The 21922-nt window shown below is 33.4% G+C and overlaps 2 protein-coding genes across 2 annotated transcripts; one reads left to right on the top strand and one right to left on the bottom strand.

The window, feature by feature from the left end:
* The first annotated feature begins 18908 nt into the window (after positions 1-18908).
* Positions 18909-20050, top strand: LOC115887233. The gene is made up of 2 exons (XM_030906598.1): positions 18909-19114; positions 19179-20050. The coding sequence occupies exon 2, from the start codon at positions 19208-19210 to the stop codon at positions 20048-20050; it is 843 nt and encodes a 280-aa protein (XP_030762458.1). The 5' UTR covers positions 18909-19114; positions 19179-19207.
* A 347-nt stretch (positions 20051-20397) lies between these two features.
* LOC115887232 lies at positions 20398-21688 on the bottom strand. Its single transcript, XM_030906597.1, has one exon. The coding sequence runs from the start codon at positions 21613-21615 to the stop codon at positions 20398-20400; it is 1218 nt and encodes a 405-aa protein (XP_030762457.1). The 5' UTR covers positions 21616-21688.
* Positions 21689-21922: the final 234 nt, after the last annotated feature.

Raw genomic sequence — 21922 nt, 5'->3', positions numbered from 1 at the left:
AAATAAAAGATAATTTTTTACTTACCTTGACATTAAGTTTACCGCAACCGGGAATCTACGTAAAAAAACGTTATCACAATTTCACAATAATTATTGACAGCAACCTAAGGTCGTCCGATTCAATTGTTATAATACTGTGTCACTTGAATGCAACGCCTGCTATTTAAAAAAATTGTAGAAAAAAGGCAGTTATTGGACACAAATTCACTGAAAATGTAGGTTTTGCGCAAAGTTCGTTTTACAGCCCCTCGAAAGAGACTCCGAATATGTTTTTTTGTTAATTTTATGTGGTTTTCTCTTAACTAATATGTTTCCAATCTAATGTTATTGCCATAAATGCTAACTGTGGATGTTATTTTTTGCAACTTGGTTTGGACATATTGCCTACTGTGAGACGGTTCAAAGCCGAAAAAGGACGCGTGTTTGCAAAATCCGCTGGACTCCAAGATACCAACCCAAAATCCAACACTGGCAACCAGTAAAACAAAAGACCCAAAATAAAATTCGACATACAATTTTATTTAATGCATACGAATTGGGTGAAACATTTTATTACATCATAATAAACATATTATAATCCATATATGAACATCTTCAGAAAATTATTAATACATTTTCCGATCATAACAAAACGATTAAAAAGATCGAAAACCTAATTTACAAGGATCCATCTGTCAACCTTCAACGCCGGTGTCACATGATCAGCTGACAAACAATTGAAACGTCAGTCTGTAAATCGTAATATAAACAAGATGAAATTTAGGGAAAAATCAACTATAATCAGGTAAAACCAATTGATTCCACACAGGAAAAATACATAATCCTTAACCCATATGTATATTGCAGATCCAAAATTCCCCCTTGTTGCGTTGAAAACAGACAAGATAATCACATCAAGTCTATGTTCAAGAATCCTCCGAAGAAATATGATAAGAAAATTATCCTAACACAAGCATAAGTCGAAATAAAGAATTAGTAACCACTGTAGAAAGAAAGGTAGTTTTAAACAGACAAATTGATATTATATTAATGAGGTTTTATATTACAGTTATCGGAGACAACTCCATCCAAAGAAATTGTTGTGGTGATGAGACTTAATAGATAAGATATTATTAGAAGTTATATGTACAGTTAAGAAGTAAGCTAATTAAACGTTATTATTCAAGTTATTCAAGTAAGTTTTAGTTTTATTCCTAAAAATAAGCAAAATAAGTAAAATAAGTTACGGTAAAATTTTGAACCGTAACAATATTTTTAGTTGGAGAAAAAGAAAAATTTCGCACGATTTTGAGCCAATTATCCCAATCAGTTAACTGTGATTTTAATTGTTTTGAGGTTGGTTTTTTGGTTAGGAATCTTTGGTTTTGGTATTGTGACCTTGTTGAGACGTACCTGGATTGGCGCTTCGGACGGTGGTTTGATTTCCGGACTGTTGTTTTTGAAACGGACAAGTGGTCGCTCCGTTGGGGCCACCACTGGTGCCGGCCAAGTTTTTTGAAGTACACTTGGGACAATTTAACCACAAGAGAAATAAAATATCGTTCGCGGACTATTACCGTAAGCATGTCCTACCCGGTCACAATTCCAACAAGTAACATTGTTACTGAGAGTACTAACATTTTTACTACTGAAATTTCCCGAAAATGAACCACAGCTAAGATCAGGCTCTAGTAAACTAGACGTACGAGAAGGTGGAGGTTTATAACGATCAGACAAAGATAATGATTCCTCAATACGTTTGCAACTGGTAGATAAACTGGCAATAGTGTTAGTATCAACCAAAGCTAAATGTGAAATATAATGTGGCAATAAATTACGTCTTATTTGGTTTACTATAGTCTGCTCATCAGGAGGATTCGATAATCTTCTAAATAAGCTTTCCATAACTGCAATATAAATAGTAACACGTTCTTTAGAACCTTGAGTTCGTTTCCTAATTTCCTCCAACAGATCTATATCATAATGATAGGGAAGCAAATCTTCCTTTAATTTAGTTACTAAATTATCCCAATCTGAAACACGACTCTTATTACTAACAAACCAAGTCCATGCTTGGTCTTTAAAAAGATCCAATACGGACGCAAAAAGTTCTGATTTAGAAAGTCCACGAGTTTGTCGCAAAAGTTCTACTCTCTCCAGAAAAGCAACCAATGAATCATTACTTGAACCCGAAAAATGGACGTTCCATTTAAAAATATTTGTCGAATGTAAACTATGAGATGCAGATGGTAAAGGCATCGAAACTGCTTGAGTTGGTGTAGAAGTCATCGGAGCGAACTCAGATACCTTCGACACAAACTCACCCTCCAAATCAATCAATTTTAATTTTAATGTATCAGCCTGTTGCTGATCGTCGTCAGAGATAATGTTAAAATTATTAAATCTGTTAGATAAATGAGTCAAGCGAGTATCTATACGTTTAAAAGCAGGGTCATTCCTGACTCCAGCATAATTTTTTATCACATTCGACAAGTCAAGAAGAGAATCGAGAATTAGTTTAACATCGTCATTAAAAAGAAAAGGGTTGTTAATGGAAACTAGACTTCTATTTGAAGATTGTTGATTCAATACGCCGCGTAAACATTTACGTTTAGCATCAACGTTCCCGGTGGTTTCTAAACCACGAATAAGTTCATAGCATAGTTCGGCATCTTTAAGACAATTTGGATCCATAGTTCAAAATTTACGATAAAAGTTAAGATAAAATTACGATAATCAACGATCAGAAGTGTTAATATGGAATATTAAAAAATAAAAAAACTGCCAAAGCCAGATAAAATTAATATAGCCAACGAAATAGCGAGAGAAAATTTCAAAATTTAATATGATAATAGAATTCTTTTAAGAGAAAGTCTGGTTACTAATATTTGAGAGAAGACTAAATACAGTCAAAATATTCAACTTCAAAGCAAACTTCCAAAGTGCAGTCTCTACAAAAATGCCAAGAGCCCCACGTTTCAGGTGCCATTTATACTGAAGTAAAATACTCCGCTACTACATGTTAACTCACAGTCTGTGTTAATGCGTGATTTATTAAAACTCATAATGGTATCACTCACTGTCCTTTCTTGTGTTACAAGACAAGAATAGCTAGTGTCAGTTGCTGAACAACTCTGGGTTCCTATACAAGATCCTTTATCCGACCAGACATAGAGTTTGATCAGGGCTCCTCTTTTGCAAGAATAGCATCCACTTAAGCTTATGAATTGAGCCGAACAACTTATTTTATCTTTTAGGTACTCAATTTCATAATTTTTAAGTTCAATCTCCAAATTAAAGCTGAAACTCTCTTTGAAAATTATCTCAACACCTTCATCCTTTTGATCAATCACTCCATACGTTAGAATTTGAGGTAATAGATTACTGGAGAAAATTTTAGGTATATTTATAAGATTTGAAATGCAATTTACTGAGTTAGACTCAACTTGGTTTGTTACTATGTTATCATTATAAAAACATTTTGTTGATGAATTAGTTGCATCTATTTTAGTTAGACACTGAATCTCTCCTACAGTCCCTTTAATCAATTGATCTCTTTTATTACATTGGACAGTTGCTATCTCTTTCGTCCTATCATTGAGTAAAAAACAGTCAGGCAGAGTAATAGTTGGTTTTGTCACAAGGTCTCGTATGCCCATGTATATGTGTTCAACATTTCTTGCATTTGCTGTAACGTATTAGCAACTAGAGCACAGTCATCAGCGTATTGAAGTTCTGTGATGAATTTTGTACGTGTTTTTGCTAGTCTTTATGTTGAACAGACCGCCGTCGTATCTGTATCTAATGCCCAAACCTCTCTCCTGCAGTTTGCTGTCCACTATAATGGAGAGCGCTGCCATGAATATATTGAATAGGAGAGGCGCTAAGACACATCCCTGCCTAACGCCTGTGTTTGTTAGGAAGGGATCGCTCAGTGATCCATGATATGACACTCTTGATTTGTTGCTGTTATGGAGGCTTTTACACACTGTAAGAAATTTGATGGGTACTCCGAACTTTTTCATAATTGCCCAAAGTGCATCTCTGTTCACAGAGTCGAAGGCTTTTGTTAGATCGATGAATGCAACGTAAAGTTTAGACTGCTGCTCTTTTACTTTTTCCTTTAGTTGCCGGATCGAGAATATGGAATCGACGGTACCGCGGTTGGTGCGAAAACCCGTTTGCGATTCTGGGAGGATTTTTTCTATATGTGGGTGCAGGCGGTTTGACATAATTTTTGCAAGTATTTTTCCTCCGATAGCTAGTAGTGAAATTCCTCGGTAGTTTCCGCAGTCTGATGCACTTCCTTTGTTCTTAAATGTATTCACTATATTCGCGTTGCAAAAGTCCTGAGGTACCACAAGCAGCCAGCAGCACAGCCAGTAAAAGTCCTTACAGCCACAAGCAGCACAGCCACAAACATCTGAACAAAAATTCCTGCCTACATGACTTTCTTCAGATTGAAAGTTCACAAAGGAGTCATTAGGTTTTAGGTTGGAACACTTATATCCATCACAAAAGCCTGTTTTATAACATTCCTTATGTGATATGCAAACAACTTTAGAATCTGGAACCCAATACAATGAATTTTTTACACAAGACATTTTTATTTCAGCTAACTGGATCTGAATATCATTAATTGTCTCTCCCTTTTCCTTGATTCTTAAACATGCTGTTTCGCCTATAGATGAGAATTTAATAAGACTTTCAGTGTTCAGTGAACAAGATTTATCATCAACAGAATCACAGTTTTTGTTAGTTGCAGTTATTGAAATTAAATTAGAGCAGAAATTTACTTCAATCGCTGTTACAGATAGAAGAATCATAGTGATCATGATAATAGGCGGATGCTTCCTTTGATAGTTCCTTAAACCTCCTGTTTGGTTTGTGGTAATCAAACCCTCCTCCTCTTCTTTTAATGAAAGATCTTGTAACTCAAAATATTTCTGTTTAAGATTTCCTCCAAATTTTCTGCTCCTTTTAAATAATCTCTTACTAAGATATACTATAGCATTATTTAGTGGTTTGAATAGACATAATACCTTGTACATGATCCATAAGCAAAAATATATAACTAAAATACAAAAAACGATAGTGATTGAGCTTAAAAAGATGTATAGGGACCACTCGATAAATCCAAAACAGTGAAAGGAGATCCATCTTTCCTGACATAATGTGCATTTGATCGAATCGCAAACACCCATTGAGGAACAATCAATGAGATTATTACCGAGGACTGCTACAGAAGACTGCAATAGAGATATGTTTAATTTTGTTGAACCAATGAAGCTTTTGGGCAACTCAATCCAGCTATTTGATTTATTAACATTCATTACGTATTCAGTAAAACCATTATTTATTTTTATAACTAATTTCTTCACTTCTATGTTCCTTAAATCAATGCAAGTTTCACATTTAAATAAAGCAGAGAAAGTTTCTTCTTTGAGAACTTCAGTCTTTTTTATCTTTTGATTCATAATAACTCTTGCTGTCAGACTCTGTGTGGAGACAATCTCAATGTCAGCTTTCTCAGTAATCATTTTATACTCAATTATTTTTTTTTTGATTATATAATCAATTTATGCTCTTCAAATGCACAATAAGTTTTTGATGAAACATTATTTTTCAAAAAATTAGTTTTATAAATTTCATCACCGTTGCAATTTTCACAAGTGCAGTTGTAAAATCTTATATCTCTCGTGTTTTGATAACCAATCAAATGCGCTTCTGTAGTGTAGTAAGTAAAATCAGTTAATTCAATAGCAGTGTAATGGTCATCCAATTAGGACTTGCTGTGTTTACAATCCATTTACAATTAGCTTCAAGATTAATAAAAAGGTCCTCAGTTAACGTCTTAATTAAGCAAAATTCATTTAACATCTGTCTTTGTAGTAGTGTATTAAAGTCAGATGAAGAAGCCTTGATGGCATTATAATGTTTTTTAAGTATATAACCTGTGTAAAACTCCTGACAAGATATACCACCAGAACAATCCCCATTTGCCAAAATGAAACCCACTGTGCAAGTTTTCATATACAGACAATTTCTACTGGGGCTATCATAAATGACTTTATTTGCACAAGTGTAAGAACTGTTAAAATCTAATATTGGTCCTTCTTTGCAGTTTTTAACTTTATTCTTCACCATGCTAAAGACAGTTGATTTTTGTGGAGAATATTTAGAACCAGTTTTAAAGTCTAGTAATTTCCCCATTTCAAACAAAGTTACATCTGAAGTTTCAAAATCTTTTGAATTATTTTCTGTTGGCACACTTAGTAATTGTCTTCTAGCTCCGGTAACTTCCTTACTGTTCTTAATCTCTCTAACAAATCTTCTCCGATCATTTGCATATTTTGCTCTAAAGGTATTTGGTCTCCAGGCACTAATTGGTTTACGATACGATCTGATGGAGCTTGGTTTGCAGTCAATATCTAAGGAATCTTCATCTGTGAAGATGTAGGTACACTCAATCAAGCATTCATTATATTTAAAATTCCTCTTTAAATCAATAAACTCTATTCTACCCATCAATCTTGCTTCTGCTTCAACTATTTTCAATTCTATCTCCCTTCTCACATCAAAGATTTTATCTGATTTACAATCATTTTCTTCGTCATATTTAGTGGAATATTCAATATCATTATTTAAATCTATAATTTCATCATGTTGAAGATCAGTGAGTTTTTATACAGGAGGCCCCATATCTGAATAAACCAAGTTACTGCTTTTGAGTTCGTCATCTCTAATTGTTTTAAAATCTATTTCGATTTGTATTTTTGTCTGATTTTTAGATAAAGGAGTGATTATCTCATCATATACTTTAAAACCTGTGGAATTCCAACCAACTATTCTAATTGATGTGATTTCTTTGGAAGTTAGACTACCACTAATATCTCTTCTTCTATTCCTAATTAGATCCGAATTTTTCAATATTCGATTGAATTGACAGTCGATTTGAGGTAAACACATAACTAGCAGGTTTAATATGAATAAGAAGAAAAATTTAATTGGAAAATTTCTTTTATTCATATTTGTGGTTTGTCGTTTGAAATTATTTTGTATAGAATGATAATTATAAGATAATAAAAATTAGTTGTCTACAATTACTTTGTAAATTCTATACAGATATCACTGATGGGGTCGACTATGTGTACGAAAAAATAATCTCCCTCTCTCTGTCTCTCTCTCAAAAAAAGAAAGTAAAATCAATTTAAATAAAAAAATAGCAAGACCACTACCACACTGCTAGTACGATTTTATAAGATAACTTAAAAAAACGTGGTTCCATCAGCCAATTATTTATTACTTTGCACGTGCTAAAAAACAAAATCCAAAAAAATGCAATACGAAGAGACGATGATTTAAATTATAAAAAAATATTATTAATAAGAAATTAATCGACAGATAGGGCGAGAGAAAAAAAATTAAAAAAATCTTATCTGTCGAGGAGTCAAACGAGAAAAATAACCACCACAGGGTCCAGGTATGGAGAAGCCACCCTCTGGCAAGTAAAGTTTTTTCAAAGATGACTATAGTCGTTAATAATGAAATTATAAAAGCTTTACGTACCAAAGGCCTGCTTTTCCTGGGATATTCCTGATTGTACTCCTGCAGGAGTTGGTTCTCTCGGACAGCCTGTATCCTGTACTCTGTATCGAACACCTGCCTGTGTTCCGGTTCCACGTTGTGGCGTCTCAGTATATATATATATATATATATATATATATATATATATATATATATATATATATATATATATATATATATATATATATATATATATATATATATATATATGTTATATTTTATCTTTCACTTTTATTATTTAAAAAAAAACATTAAAATACTTTAAAAACACTTTATTAACTTTTAAAATTTAACAAAGTAAAATAAACGAATTATATGAACTTCGATACACGGATACGAGTTGCGTTCGAGTTGTGCGTTCGAGTTGTGCGTTCGATATATATATATATATATATATATATATATATATATATATATATATATACATATATATATATATATATATATATTTAGTGGTTGACCAGTCAACCACAAAAGGACTCTTATAGGGCGGTTAAGCCGCCAGATATTAGTTAGAACATTGGAATAATTAAGAGATGTTCAATTAAAAATTAAGTTAAGTCAGCGATGCTTCACGGTGGAGTTATCAACACAAACCATGTTTAATGTAGTTTTTATGAAGGTCTTTTCTGTACCACGTTAATGTCCTGAGGAAGGAATAAATAAATTCCGAAAGCTTGACAATTAACAAAGTGTATTAATTCTTTGTCAAACCCTTCCGACTGCAACCCCACTAAATCCTAGATTTTCTTTCTCACTAGTCAGTCGAGACTACTTTCTGCTATATATATATAGAAAAGATAAAGAAAATAATTAGTTATTGGTACGTCGAAAGATAGTAGAGAAGAAAACTATCTTACGATAAATCTAAGCACCTAAGCACGTGCTCTTATGAGAAAAAAACTGTAGCTATATAAAACACAAAATAAACCTACGTTTAGAAAACATATTAAGTAATGAAATAATTGCTGAAATAAATTGTTAAATAGAACCAGATAGTAAAATTAAATAAAATCGTACCTTCAGCGTGCAGTCTTGACAAAAAAATAAAATCTCAAACAGATTGAAATAATGGCGATAATGACCAAAGCTGGAGATGAGAAGAGAAGGCAAAATTTTAAAATTTTTAGTTTTATATTAACAATACCCCTTCTCTGATAAAATTTCGTAGTTAAATTGGTTATTTTTGATGTGGATCGCAGTGTGCAATTCGTTCTTTTAATTGTGGAATTTCTGAATTTAGTTCGTTCATTGACCGGATATGGAATATGGCTGAGGAGAAAACATCATTTTTTATTTATGCCTTTTAGTGAGTTGGACTAGTCAAGATATATAGTTCTCTATCTATATGCTGGAGGGAGATTTCCGGTTGAAATCTGATTTTGTGAAGGAAATCGAATCCTTGCATCACTTCTTGTGTATCCACCGTCAGAATATCGTCGTGAAGAACTGGCTGCCGTTTCGTGAAGCATTCCCTGTTGGTGAATAGCAGGTCTTCGTAAAGAAGGATTATGGCTTTCGAAACACATTTGGTCAGAGACGTGGTTGGATTTTGTTGAGTTTACATGGACCACCGACCAATTTCCGTAAGGGATTAAATAGCCAAATTTTTCCGACCGATATTCCGATTCCACGTACCCAAGAAGTCCCCGAACAGTTCCAAGGTATGCTATAATTCTTCTGCCTATTCTAAGTCAATGCTCAGCTGCTTTTTGTTCATATTGTTGTCTGGTTTTCAACTTTTCCACGCCCACGTGGTGTAGAAAGATTAGTCGAGTGTTATCTTTCTTAAGTCTTATTTGGTTGTTCGTAATTGTAGAGCAAGAAGACCGATCCAGACCGTACAGCACAGAACAGTCCAGAATTCCATCCGTTCCTGTTGCCCGTGTGTAGAGTTACCCGTTGGACATCATAAACCCTCGTTGAGGTAAAGTTCAGATTTGATTAGTCCTTTATTACCTTTATTAACTCCTACACGTTGTGCTAGTCCTTGTTCTATAATTGAGGCTCTTTTCTAAGATAACCAATGTTATTTAGGGTTTTTTATGTTCACCTTTTGAAGTCCTACACCTGGCCGGCATCCGTACGTCTGCTGACATCCGTGGGCTCCAGTGACAGTACACCGAGCTGCTGTGCACTGCCGTAGCCACCCTGTAGCCATACACCGTAGCTCAGCCGGAGGAACTTCCGAGTTGTTTCAAGTTTATACAACGCTTAGAGTAAGACTGTTTAGATTAGTATAATTTTAGATTTGATATTTGTAATCCACCCAGGATATTGTACTTAGTTTAAGTAAGGGGGATTATGACGTCATACTTTTAGTTAGTTTTCTTGATTTAAATTTTACTATTCATTTCCATTTCTTTAAATATTAACTTTTAATATTTTAATAAATTGCTTAAACATTTTTAGTAGTATTATTTGCAGTCGAGTCTCATAGTTAAATTAGAGTCACTTAAGTACAAATAGTTATAGAATATTTGAAGTTCATGGTAGTTGCACTCAACAGTTCGAGGTTAGTGTTGAAGTCTACTTAATAGTTACATCTTTATTGCCGAGTTCATAGAGTATAATCTCGTGGCGCCCTTTTATTAATATCTTTGAACCCCGACCACCCGGCTGTTAAAATTAAAAAGCTAGCTCTATGCAACTCATTACCGATTAAGTAAACTTGTGTTTTATTGAACTTCAAATTAGAAAGGGCCTGGCACCAGGTGAAACAAACGTTGAGACTGGTTCTTCATCACTAGGTATAGATTCATCGTTTTGTTTCCCTGTTATTACGTATTCACATTCGGTGGTTAACATCCTCGGTTCCAGATGATTTAAATTTCCTGCATCCTCTTGATCGCTTGTGTCCGAATCACAGTCGGTATCGTCTCCTTCTGTAGGCGGTGCAACATAGATATCTATTGCACTATCAACATTTTCTCTTTCAATTTCTTCTAAAAGTTGTGCAAGGGATAACCTGAAAAGATTGTAAAAAATAAAATAATATCACATTAAACGTATAAACCCCTTTTATTTATAAATATTTATGAATAAGTATATACTCTCAATAAAAAGTGCCAATTTATTTTTGACCGTTCGCCTATGGAAAAAGATGGCCATGGAGCATACCATCTGATATATCGGATTTCTACTTTAGGCGGCCATATTTAAAAAATGGTGCGAGTATATGAGCAGATTACTACTGGATCGTATCAAGTAGTCTAATACATAAACAAAATGCACTAATTTTGAGGCCGACATCGAAAAGAGGGGAAAATAAAATAGAAAATACGTACCCTTGTTGTCTTGTAGAATAAAGTGATGGATCCATGTTGTTTTAACTGCACTTTTAACTTGTTTTAGGTAAATAATAAATTGTAAAAACTTGATCAATATGCAGTTTACACCTAAAACGTGCCACTAACACCGGTTACAAAAGTGAGGTTAGGTTTATGCGAAAGCAGAGTTGCATAAACACGACATCTGATTTATCCGGATCATATGCACTAATGGGTTAATGTTAGGTATAGAATGTTTATACCAAAATTCATAAAATTTTACGTAATTAAGTAATGTAATAATTAATTAAGTATTAATAAAATGTAAGTATGTAATAAAAAATGGGGGTACCCATTTAAAATAAGAAAGTTGCTGTCAACTTTTTTATGTATTTCCAGATATACTGAATATATTTTTAATCGATAGATCTCGTTGTGAAACAGTAGTGTCCAAAAAATCTCCGATCTAGATATTGTAGTTCTCTAGAAACTTCTAATGCACGCTCAGCCTGGGACACCCTGTATATATATAAGTTGGGGAACTCAAAATTATATGACACCAATAGCGAGAGGCACCATTCAATCATGATGTTTTAAACTTGTTTTAATAAAGCCTCAAACGTATATGCAACTGACAATATATTTACATTGCCTGTAGATACATGTGCTGACATATTATCAACTAATTTTTCTAAAATGTTTTTATTAGAAATGACTTCTGAATTTATTGTGGCCCAGATTATGTCCTAATACAATTTTTTCGGCAGATATATCTGAAAATAATCGAATATTAGTCAACAGAATGTTGGCATCTTCACAATTTATCCCCAAAAAGTTTTGGTTTGTTAAACCAATATTAAAATTTGAGTTTTTAAGCTTCCAATAAATTGTTTAACGTTTGGGTTATCATTACTACCATTATTAACCACAACCATTATAAATAGCCCCAAACAAATTTTCAAGCAGGTCCTGGTTTAGTGACCGGGGACATGAAGATGCTTTTTGAAGACAGTTCCTTCCAAACTCCTTGAATAGCATTTAAGGAAACCAACCATCGAATTTGTGAAGGGAGTCTTGACAATTTTATCAAACCATTTTTATTTAACCTTTTAAATCCATTTTTTATAATATTTGATGATTCAGGCCAATATTTGTAGTGAGGAGAACCTTCATTCACAGCACAACGAAGATTTTTTCCTTTAGGAGCATGTTTTGATCTGCCACTAAAACTGTCAAACAGTGTGTCCACTTCTTTGACAAATGTTACGGTAGCAACAGCTCCCGACTCCAAAATATTTTTTGAAAATATGACAGTTTAAGTACAGGGTGATTAAAACATAAGATTTGTGTTAATAAAAGGAAAATGGTCAATAAAAATGTAAAATTTAGTGACATGGTTCAAAAAGGGCTGGTTAAGGTATATAAAGGGGCTAAGCTTGAATCACCATGTTAATTCTAAACCGGCGGGTGACGTGAAATACATTAGAATTAGAAGTGAAAAAATAATTAATAAAAAAAAAATACCTAGACTGACTAATGAATACAGGAAAGATCCAATTGTGTGGCTAAAGACTTGTCGTACCACACATACCGTCCTTGCATTCTTCATTACTGACTGTAATGAGTATTCTTAATTTTATGCATTGTCCTGAAAACATGTGGATTGTTTGTGTCAAGAGTGTATGTTTTTCTGATATTCTGAATACCGGCTTCTATCATAGTCTTTGTTTCCTCATTCCCAATTGAGCAGGGTAAAAGAATATTTTCCAAGTAATGAAAAGGTACATTTAAGCAAATAAGGAGGATCGTAGAGGGCGTACTTTTTGGTTCTCAAACATGCAGTCACATCCAATTGCTTAGTGCGTATTACATTACTGACACCCATGTCACATACTGTCCTAACAACATCCAATTTTCCACAATTTTTTGCAGCTATCAATACTGCAAGAATGCATTGTTGCAATATTGTCGAGTTACAACCATTGCAATTAAAATAAAATGTCATTGGTTGTTCCAATTTCATGTTTAGTCCAACTAACGTAAAAACCAGAGCTTTATTTGTAAATTTTCTGTCACCTGGACTGTCACTAAAACCATAATCTTCAAAGCCCAGTATTTTGTCCGCAGCCACATCGTATCAGATGATCTTGAAGATCACATTCATCAAATAATAATACACAGCTTCTATCCAAACCTTCAGGGAGCTTTTCATTTAATTGCTTAAATATATGTTTGTTAATTCCTGCATCAAAAGGGATTTTGTTCTAACATTACCAACAATGTATCGTTTGTGTAGAAGTGGAAAAAATCTTCTCAACAAACTATAGCACCGAGGACTTAAATACACAGAGCTAAACATTTATCATCCAAAGTCCATCTTCATCCCATAACAGTTTTGCTCTTGAGCTTCTAATTTGTGATATCATAAAATCGGCTGTCACCGATGACATATTTTCACACAGGTTATGTACCACATTAGTTCGCAAGATTGGAAACAGCTTTCATGTTAAATAGTCTTTTATTACACAGAAATTTAACTTTTCTGTGTTAGTCAGTTTTCTTGCGAATTATCTCTACATGTTTTTGCTTTTTCGGAGTAAAATTTTTCACTTGCAGATATCCAATGGTCTAAAATATTTTTTTCTGCTTTTTGTGTAACCAGGTATCACTTGTCCCGTGGTCAGTGAGGAAGATGCTACAGGTAGAGTGGAAGATGAAGGAGTTGCACATATAATATTGCTACTGTCATCTGGTCCCATGATCAATGAGGAAGATGCTAAGGGAGACAAAGTTGAAGGATTTGCACATATACTAGTGCCACTCTCATCTGGTCCTATGATCTATGAAGATGCCTCAGGTTGAATTGAAGTAGAAGGATTTACACAAATAATGCTGCTACACAAAAATTTATGAAAACAGTAAATCTAACTACATGGATGGCTCAGCCTTCAAGCTGTTAGACTTTGTGAAAAGGATAGGATTGCAGAATGTAACCTAAGGATCAGAAGAGGGCCACAATAGATCTAATGTCACAGTGCCAATAGCCACCTCTAGGATTCTAATCTAATCTACATTAAAAAATGTACCTATACCTATTAATATAATAATAATCTAAATATATAATAATATATATAATCTAATCTACATTATATTTACATATGCCATTTACACCTACATTATATTTTATTAAATTTTAATTATTAGTTATTAAAAAACTATGCTTTTTAAAACCCAAATAACAATAAAATACAGGAAGTAGTTTCCTTAGAATTAAAAATAACATGCATTTTATAATAATTATATAATAAAAATATAAACAATTTTAGGGATTTGTATTCTCATCTTCCTCCAACATTCTAAGAAACTGTCTTCTTTTTGCCCTGGCTAGCTCTGTAGCCATTTCTTCCAGTTACGAATATAACTAAATTAATACGAATATAACTAATAATAAAATAACTAAAAAACAAACGCTCTGTTTGGATCTGGTTTCTTGGGCTGTCCAACTTTTGACACTATTTATTTTGCTACTGCTAGCATTTCTCTCTCAGCAGATGACATTTTTGATGCATCTGTAAATAAATATAAACTTAATATAATCGTATAACTATATTCAGTATACCCTAGACTTGACAGAAAATGAACGTGTAATCTATTTAATGGTTTAAGAACTATTATTATCCAGTAATAATGTGATTAAAGTCTGTCAAACGATAATATGCCATCCTGTCATAATGGACCTATTATGACAGGATACATAATATACTGTTATATACAGGATCGACGCCACACCGCACAGTGTGACGAAATTGAAAAACAATGGATATCAATGATTTTAAATTATCGAATGTTAGTATTGATATAATTACCATGAATATTGATAAAATTGAGCGAAAATATTTTTTCAATTTATTATTACAGATCTTATAAGTTTATTTAGAAACAAAAAAATCCCAGATCTAAAGAAATGTTAAAAATAAAAAAAAACATATTCTTACCTAATTGTAAATAATGTTAATCCGAATCATTATCCTCATCTCCTACTTCCATATCCATATCATCTAATAATTCCTGCGCTTCTGGATATAGTGAGAAATTCTTTTTCCAACTGTATTTTCGTCTAATAGATGAAATTAGTGGGTGTGACGAAATTAACAAATTATGCAAAATATCTTCCATGTTTTGTTTTCTACCAATTTTTCTAGAAAAGTTTTGACGGATTATCCTAAATTCTTTATTTCTAGCTTCGGAAGCTTTTTCGGTCAATTTCCCAATTGGAATCAAATTAAAATGTTTACAAATGTCTGCACCATGTATCAAAAGGATGTGAACACATGGGGGCATATAATACCAGCTGTATAAAGATATACTTTACATCTCTGCAGTGACATTCAAGTACGCACGAAACTTTTCGAAATTATTTTTTTTCTCACATGAAGTGACTTGAAGGATAACTGCAAACCGATAAATTAGGTTGCTGTCTATACCAGTTATTCGCGAGGTTACTTCGTGATTTCTGAAGAAGGTTCTGGCCGTGTTGCCATCGTTTGTTGTTCCATGTCCTTGTTTAACGACATCCAATATTATTCCTAGCTCATCTCTAAAGGCCTTTTAATTCCTTTCTTTCTTTCTTCTTTCAAGGTTTTGTTTCCTCCCTTTGCAGACCATGACTTAAAATCTATATTGTATACAATATGAAGGAGACATTCCATACATCTTATCCACAAATGAACGGTTGAAAGTCCATACTTATAAATATCTCTCCTTAAAGGTTTTTTCATAAACTAATAAACATCCAAAATATTATTCATTTCAGAAGGTTTGGTAAGACAAATAGGACAAGTGGATGAAGACGATGTTTCAGATATTATGGTGCGAATTTTGCCGTCTATCATAGTCAAATGAAGATCGTGCTTAATAATAATATCTACATTGCAATATGTTGGAATAAGATTTTCGATTTTGGTTTGCATATCTTTAAACTGTTGAGTAACCATATCAGCTGATTCTTTAGTAAACTCAAACTTTATCGGTCTACAATATCGCGTTGATGCGGGTACATGATTTTCCCATATAGTTCTACTACCCATTTTCAAATGGAGAGGTACACAACTTGTCATGAACACCGAAGATTCTTCCTTCGCGGTCTTCAAATTTTTGTTTATATAAGCTCTGACTAGATGCACCATCAAAACCCCATTTAGTAGTGAAAATTAATTCTGAATTTGGCTGTGTGTTCCAGTTGCAAGTTTTAACAATTCTTTTAGCTGTTAGATCTAGAATTGATTATTGTAAGCGTATCTTTGCCATTTTCTCTGTTACAACAACATCTTCTTGTGGTGGATAACAATTTTCCTTTTCTTTTTTGAGCTTGTAGTATGATGGTAGTATATTATTCCCCATATGTTCAATTGTAAAGTCTCTCAAAGTATTATATTGATATGTTTTCCGGATGAATGCAAATTGGTTTTTTGAAGTTTTAAATAAAAAATCACTCACTTTTGTAACATCATGATCGTTTTATAAAAGGTGCTCAATAATTTTGCTTAGTTCTTTTCGACCTTCCATTTTTGACCTCAATTTTATAGCAAATGCCAACTCTTCAAAAGCATTTTCATGAGTTAGGCTAAGTGTTCTTTTTTTCTCTTTCGTACTCAAATCACCGAATGGTTTTAATGGTTTTGGCTTGGGGTTGTCTTTGCTAGTCGAGACCTGTTGCAACAAAAACTCATTTTCAACACATTCTGGCCAAGAAAATGTAGCCTCCAACCACTGAGATTCCTTTTTTAAAAAATAGTCAATATTCCGAGAGGAGGTTTGATATTTATTGTTCAAATTAACGCAAAAAAGTCTTAAACATTCCGACAGAACTTTCGACATTCCTTCGGAAAACAAAACACTCCACTGGGTCTTAACCGCATGCACTAGACTATTATGGTCTTTTAAACTAATATTCTTGTCTCGTAACATTAGAAACCAATCGCGATTTTTTTGTAATTTCTCCATCTCGAAAATGCTGACCACACGGTGCTAGGAAAATACGACAACTAAATAAATATATCACAATACTTCAAAGAAATTATTTTCTTGATTCAAGCCATGACACTGGAATGTGTATAAAAACTAGAATTCTTTATGCGCCTTCATTTGAATCCGTATAGACTAATACAAAATAAATACCTTTGCAGAATGTGAAATAAAAACATTTTTTTTCTAAGAATAGCAAATATTAGCAAATAAAAAATATAGGCTTTTTTTCCCTAAAGGTGGCTCTATCAAGCAAGATATTTGCCAACTTAAATAAATCTAAACATTTTTTTATAAGTCAACGGAAACATTAATTTTGTAAAAAAGTTTATAGATTTTGCACACAAAAAATAACTTTTAATCAAGCAATACTTTTGTAGCACATTTTTTTGTAAAATGGGCAAGGTTTTTGGCTAAATTTTTGTGACTTACGGAAGGGCAAGTTTCAATTAAATTTATTCGGAAACTAAATGTTGTAAAAAAAATAATGTGAACCAACATAGCGTAGGGTATTGCCAATTTGCTGATGAAAAAAAATAGTACTTTTCAATGTTGACTTTATACTTAAATGTCCACTTTTTTCCCATATCGAAACATTGTGCGCCGGCGCGGCACCTCGGATTCGGATTTAGAGACAATCCTTTTCTCCTTTGTATACCGGTCTCTTAAGGCCTTCCACCTCTTTTAGCATTCTTGAGCTGAATAATAACTATTAGTAAACACTATACACTAAAATTAAGTAAAAATACACAACAATTACAATATTTGTGCGACTTCCACCCAAGTTTCATGTTTTTTTAAAAGATGTTTATAATCACGGTGTTCAATATTATATAAATGTTCATAATTTGTTATTAAACCTAATAAAAAAACCACTTATATCGTCAATCTCGCACAATTAGGTATTTGCAACATATCTTAAATCAAGCGAAATACACCAAAATTTGTAGGGACCAACCTTGAAATAAATTTAATGATATTACAAAATCATATAAAAGACCCAGTGCCCCGAATTTCAGGTATCAAAAAGCCTTCCCAAAGGTAAAATTTAAAGGGGCTGCGAAACGACCGCTCATTGGCTGTGACGTCACTTCGCATATAAACACGGCGCCATCCTGGTTGTTAACATCGACTTGTTCAGCGTGGTTTTAGCTTTGTGTAGAAGTGAAATTGCGACGAAATCTGATAATTTGTTTTATTCTGCCTAGTAAAATAGTGTTTTAAATTAGTTATGGCCGCCGAAGGATTTGTAAAAGCTTCCACAAACAATCTACCTTCTGTAGATATGTTCATGGTAATGGAATACATAAAAAAGGACGAATGTTTTAATTCAGCTGAAATTAAAGGTGCAAAAGCAGCAATGTAAGTACTCATTTATGTAAAATAGTAATTGCCTTTTTGTTCCTAGGTATATTATAATACCTATGTTAGCTCGTGGTAATAATTTATCCAATGGACTAACAATGGACTGCTTCGATTCCCAAAGAAAAACCAACGTCGAAGGACCACTCTTTCGAGAATAAACCCACGAATTGAAATCACTACTTTATTTATTAAATTATAAATAAATTCTTCACAATAACAAATAATAAAATTGTTTAAAAATGTTATTGTGGGAGGAGTAATTCCAATAAACTTTGGAACAGACTTGAAAATTCGTTAAAATAAAAGTGCGAATTGGCGCTATGGATCAATGCTGCTTCCAGCAAGAATAAAGGGCTACTAATTTATAAAAATAAAATAATATTTCACGACGTCGACGGCTCGTCGCTATGCGGTATCATCACACGGCTTTCTTCGAACTCCCGCTGTTTGTGAAAATGCCGAATTGCCGACAATGCATTCTGCCGACTTGTACCGGGCGTGCAAATAAATTAAATTAGTAAAAATAAAAATAAAAATACCTTTTTTGTTTTCATATATTTGTAAATCGCAACAACCTAAAAGATTCAAAAACTGTTTGAGGTTATCTTGTTTTACTAGTCCTGCAGGTAATAGGCAGGGCTTGTAATAATTTCATTTTATTTCCATACTAATGTAATTATTTATTATTTTTAGGGCGTCTCGTAAAGAATATGGAGACAGTGCTGTTGGATATGTTGAGCTTAAACGAGAAGGTCCATTCTGTACTGTGCAATGCAAGATTTGCCCGGAGCATAGAATCCGTTCTAAAAATTATGCTGTTTGTTTGAAAGTTGATGAAGCCAACGAAACTATTCTAAGCGTCGAGTGCAAAGACTGTGCAGCAGCTGCAGGTAACTAATTTAATATACAGGCCACCATTGATATTTTTTAATTTTTTTGTTTTATTTCTCGTAGGTGGTTGTAAGCATGCTCTTGCATTTCTAATGTGGATGCATCGCCGGACAGAAGAACCTTCACCAACAGAAGTTACTTCTTATTGGAAAAAACCACGGCTATCTGGTGTAGGAACGACACTGAAATTCACAACAGCTAGGGACTTTTCCAAAAAAACTGTCAACCCTCCAGTTTGTGATGTTCTTTCATTTCGAAACGAGCTAACTAGTCTTGGAGAAAGTTCCAAGTTGACAGGTCATCTGTTAAAATATACTTCTGAGACATATGAAGAGTCATTTGAAAAACTGTCATTATATAAGGTAATGTTGCAATTCAGAAGCAAGGGCGGTATAGAGTGTGACGATTTCATAAAATTTGCTGTGTCACAAATGAGCAACTCTCTTTGTTCTGAAGCAGAAAAGAAGACGAGAGCTCAATCGGAAAACCCCTTATGGCATGAGCTTCGATTTGGACGAATCACAGCTTCCAAAATATTTGAAGTTGCACATTGCAAAACTCCAGAGGGCACTTTAGTAGAATCGATAATAGGTTCTTACAAAGTGAGGGACAACAAATTCATGAAGAGGGGAAGACTATTAGAAAAAAAAGTATTAAAGTGTGCCGAACAAAAAGTAAAGTGTAAATTTCAAGAGTGCGGTTTTTTTACAATGCCTTTGTTGCCTGTCCTCGGAGCCTCACCGGATGGTATCTCAAAAGATTACGTTGTGGAAATTAAGTGTCCTAGCAGTGTAAAAAATAAAAACACTTATATAAAAGACAATAATATTACAGCTAAATTTAAGGGACAACTCCATTTGCAAATGTTGTGTGCTAATAAAAAAAAGGGTTGTTTTGTGTTGCATCTCCAGATTTTGAAGAATCAAATAATGTAGAAATTTTGGAAATTGATTTTGACGAGCAGTTTGCTAATGAGCTTACAGCAGCAGCTATAGAAAACTGGAAAAAATTTGTATTTCCTAAGCTTTTTGTAAGTTGTCAATAAATATTTGAAAAGTTAAATGTGTTTTAATTTACTAAAAAAATGTGTTGTTTGTAATCTAATTAGTTTATAATCTAATTTGCAAAAACTAATTTACTGTGTTGGGATATAATGTTTAAAATAAACTTAAATATTTTTTTTATTTAAAAAAAAATATATATAAATATTTACATTTTCTATTTACACTTTAATGGTTATATTAAATTACAAAACTAAAAACTAATAGGTTAATACATATTTTCACATTTGTTTTATAATTGGGTTCTGTAAATTAATTAAAGCACATGCGATTTTAATTACTGCATCAGTCTGAGCTATTAAATTATGATTAATTACAGAATGGGGCTTTAAATACTGAAATTCTCTTATGCGTCTAATAACCCGCTCAATATGTATTCGTAGACTAGCTATCCTTTTGCTTTCCATTACTTCAGCTCGAGTGGGTTTTGTTGATGAGGAAACACTTGGAGGTCTAACCAAATTGACCTTCCGCTCATGCAGGAATTTGGCAATATCCTTAAAACCTCTGTCTGCCATTACACTTGATTCAACAGGTACTTGGTCCAGATACCCACATATCTGAACCAACAATGAATCACTGATCCTTCCACCATATCCAATGGAAATAAAATTTATGAAACCGTCTGGTGTTGATGACACTAAATATTTCAAAGTGTTGCATTTTTTATATTCTGACCAGGTAAGAGCTTGCTGTACTGGGTTTGTGGGTTTTTCAATCTCTATTTCCAGACAGTCAATGATAGACTGAACATTATGATATCGAGCTCGGAATGGAATTGGCAAAAAGTATTTAATTTTCTCACTAGGTGGCCAAAATATTAGTGTGCTCAAGTAGAGTTCTAATTGGACCAAAGACTTTGCAAATATTTTTGATGCATTTCCTGTGGACATTCCAAACATGTGACCTAAACGTTGAAATGGGTCATTTAATTTTATTTTCATTAGTGTCAAATAAATATTGTCCTTCGTTAAATTTGTTTTGGCACTTAACAAATTCACTAAATCAGGCAACCACATATTTGGTGCCCCCAGGTAAAATTTGGCGTTTTTTTCTACTACACAACGTGTCACAATTAGGGCTTGATATTCCTGTTCTTGTTTGTCATCTATCTTTATGTCACTACTTCCTGCACTTACAGTTGATGCAAATGAGCTTGACTGAGATGCAGCATAACTTTTTTCGCTACTGCTACTGCTACTTGCTTCAAATAATAATTTCTTTGCTTTCTTCACTTTCAAAGGTGATGTAGCAGTATTTTTGAGCAAAACATGCATTGGAGAAACTGCTGAATGCCGGACTGGAATTTTTAAATTGCACTCTACATACTTGCTACGATATGAAGGCCGAACTTGAATGCCTATCGTTTTCTGCTTATTTAATATCTCTTCAGGTTCTTGTTGCACTTCCATGCCTATCTCAGCCGTACCTAAAAACATTAAAGTTTAACATAGAAGAAACCTACAGCACAAGTGTCAATACTTACTAGTTGAGGGAGTATCTAAAGCTAAAGACTGACCAGCAAAACGGTTTTCATCAGCTTCTTGAGCATCTGCTACCAAACGTTTTTGTTCTCTTTTCATTGGCAAAGAAGGTTCAAGAACATGAGTCGCAGTTCTCTTCCGGTCTGGTTGGCATTCAAAAATATGTGGAACAACATCTCGTTTCATTATTATTTTTCCACCCATAAGTTTAAAACGCACATAATTTTCCATGTCTTCTTCCAACTAAATAAAAAAAATTATC

Source organism: Sitophilus oryzae, unplaced genomic scaffold, assembly GCF_002938485.1.
Source record: "Sitophilus oryzae breed Bouriz unplaced genomic scaffold, Soryzae_2.0 scaffold_556_pilon_pilon, whole genome shotgun sequence".
NCBI lineage: Eukaryota > Metazoa > Arthropoda > Insecta > Coleoptera > Curculionidae > Sitophilus > Sitophilus oryzae.
Note: the sequence above shows the minus strand (reverse complement) of the source record. Positions and strands in the feature narration are given on the sequence as shown.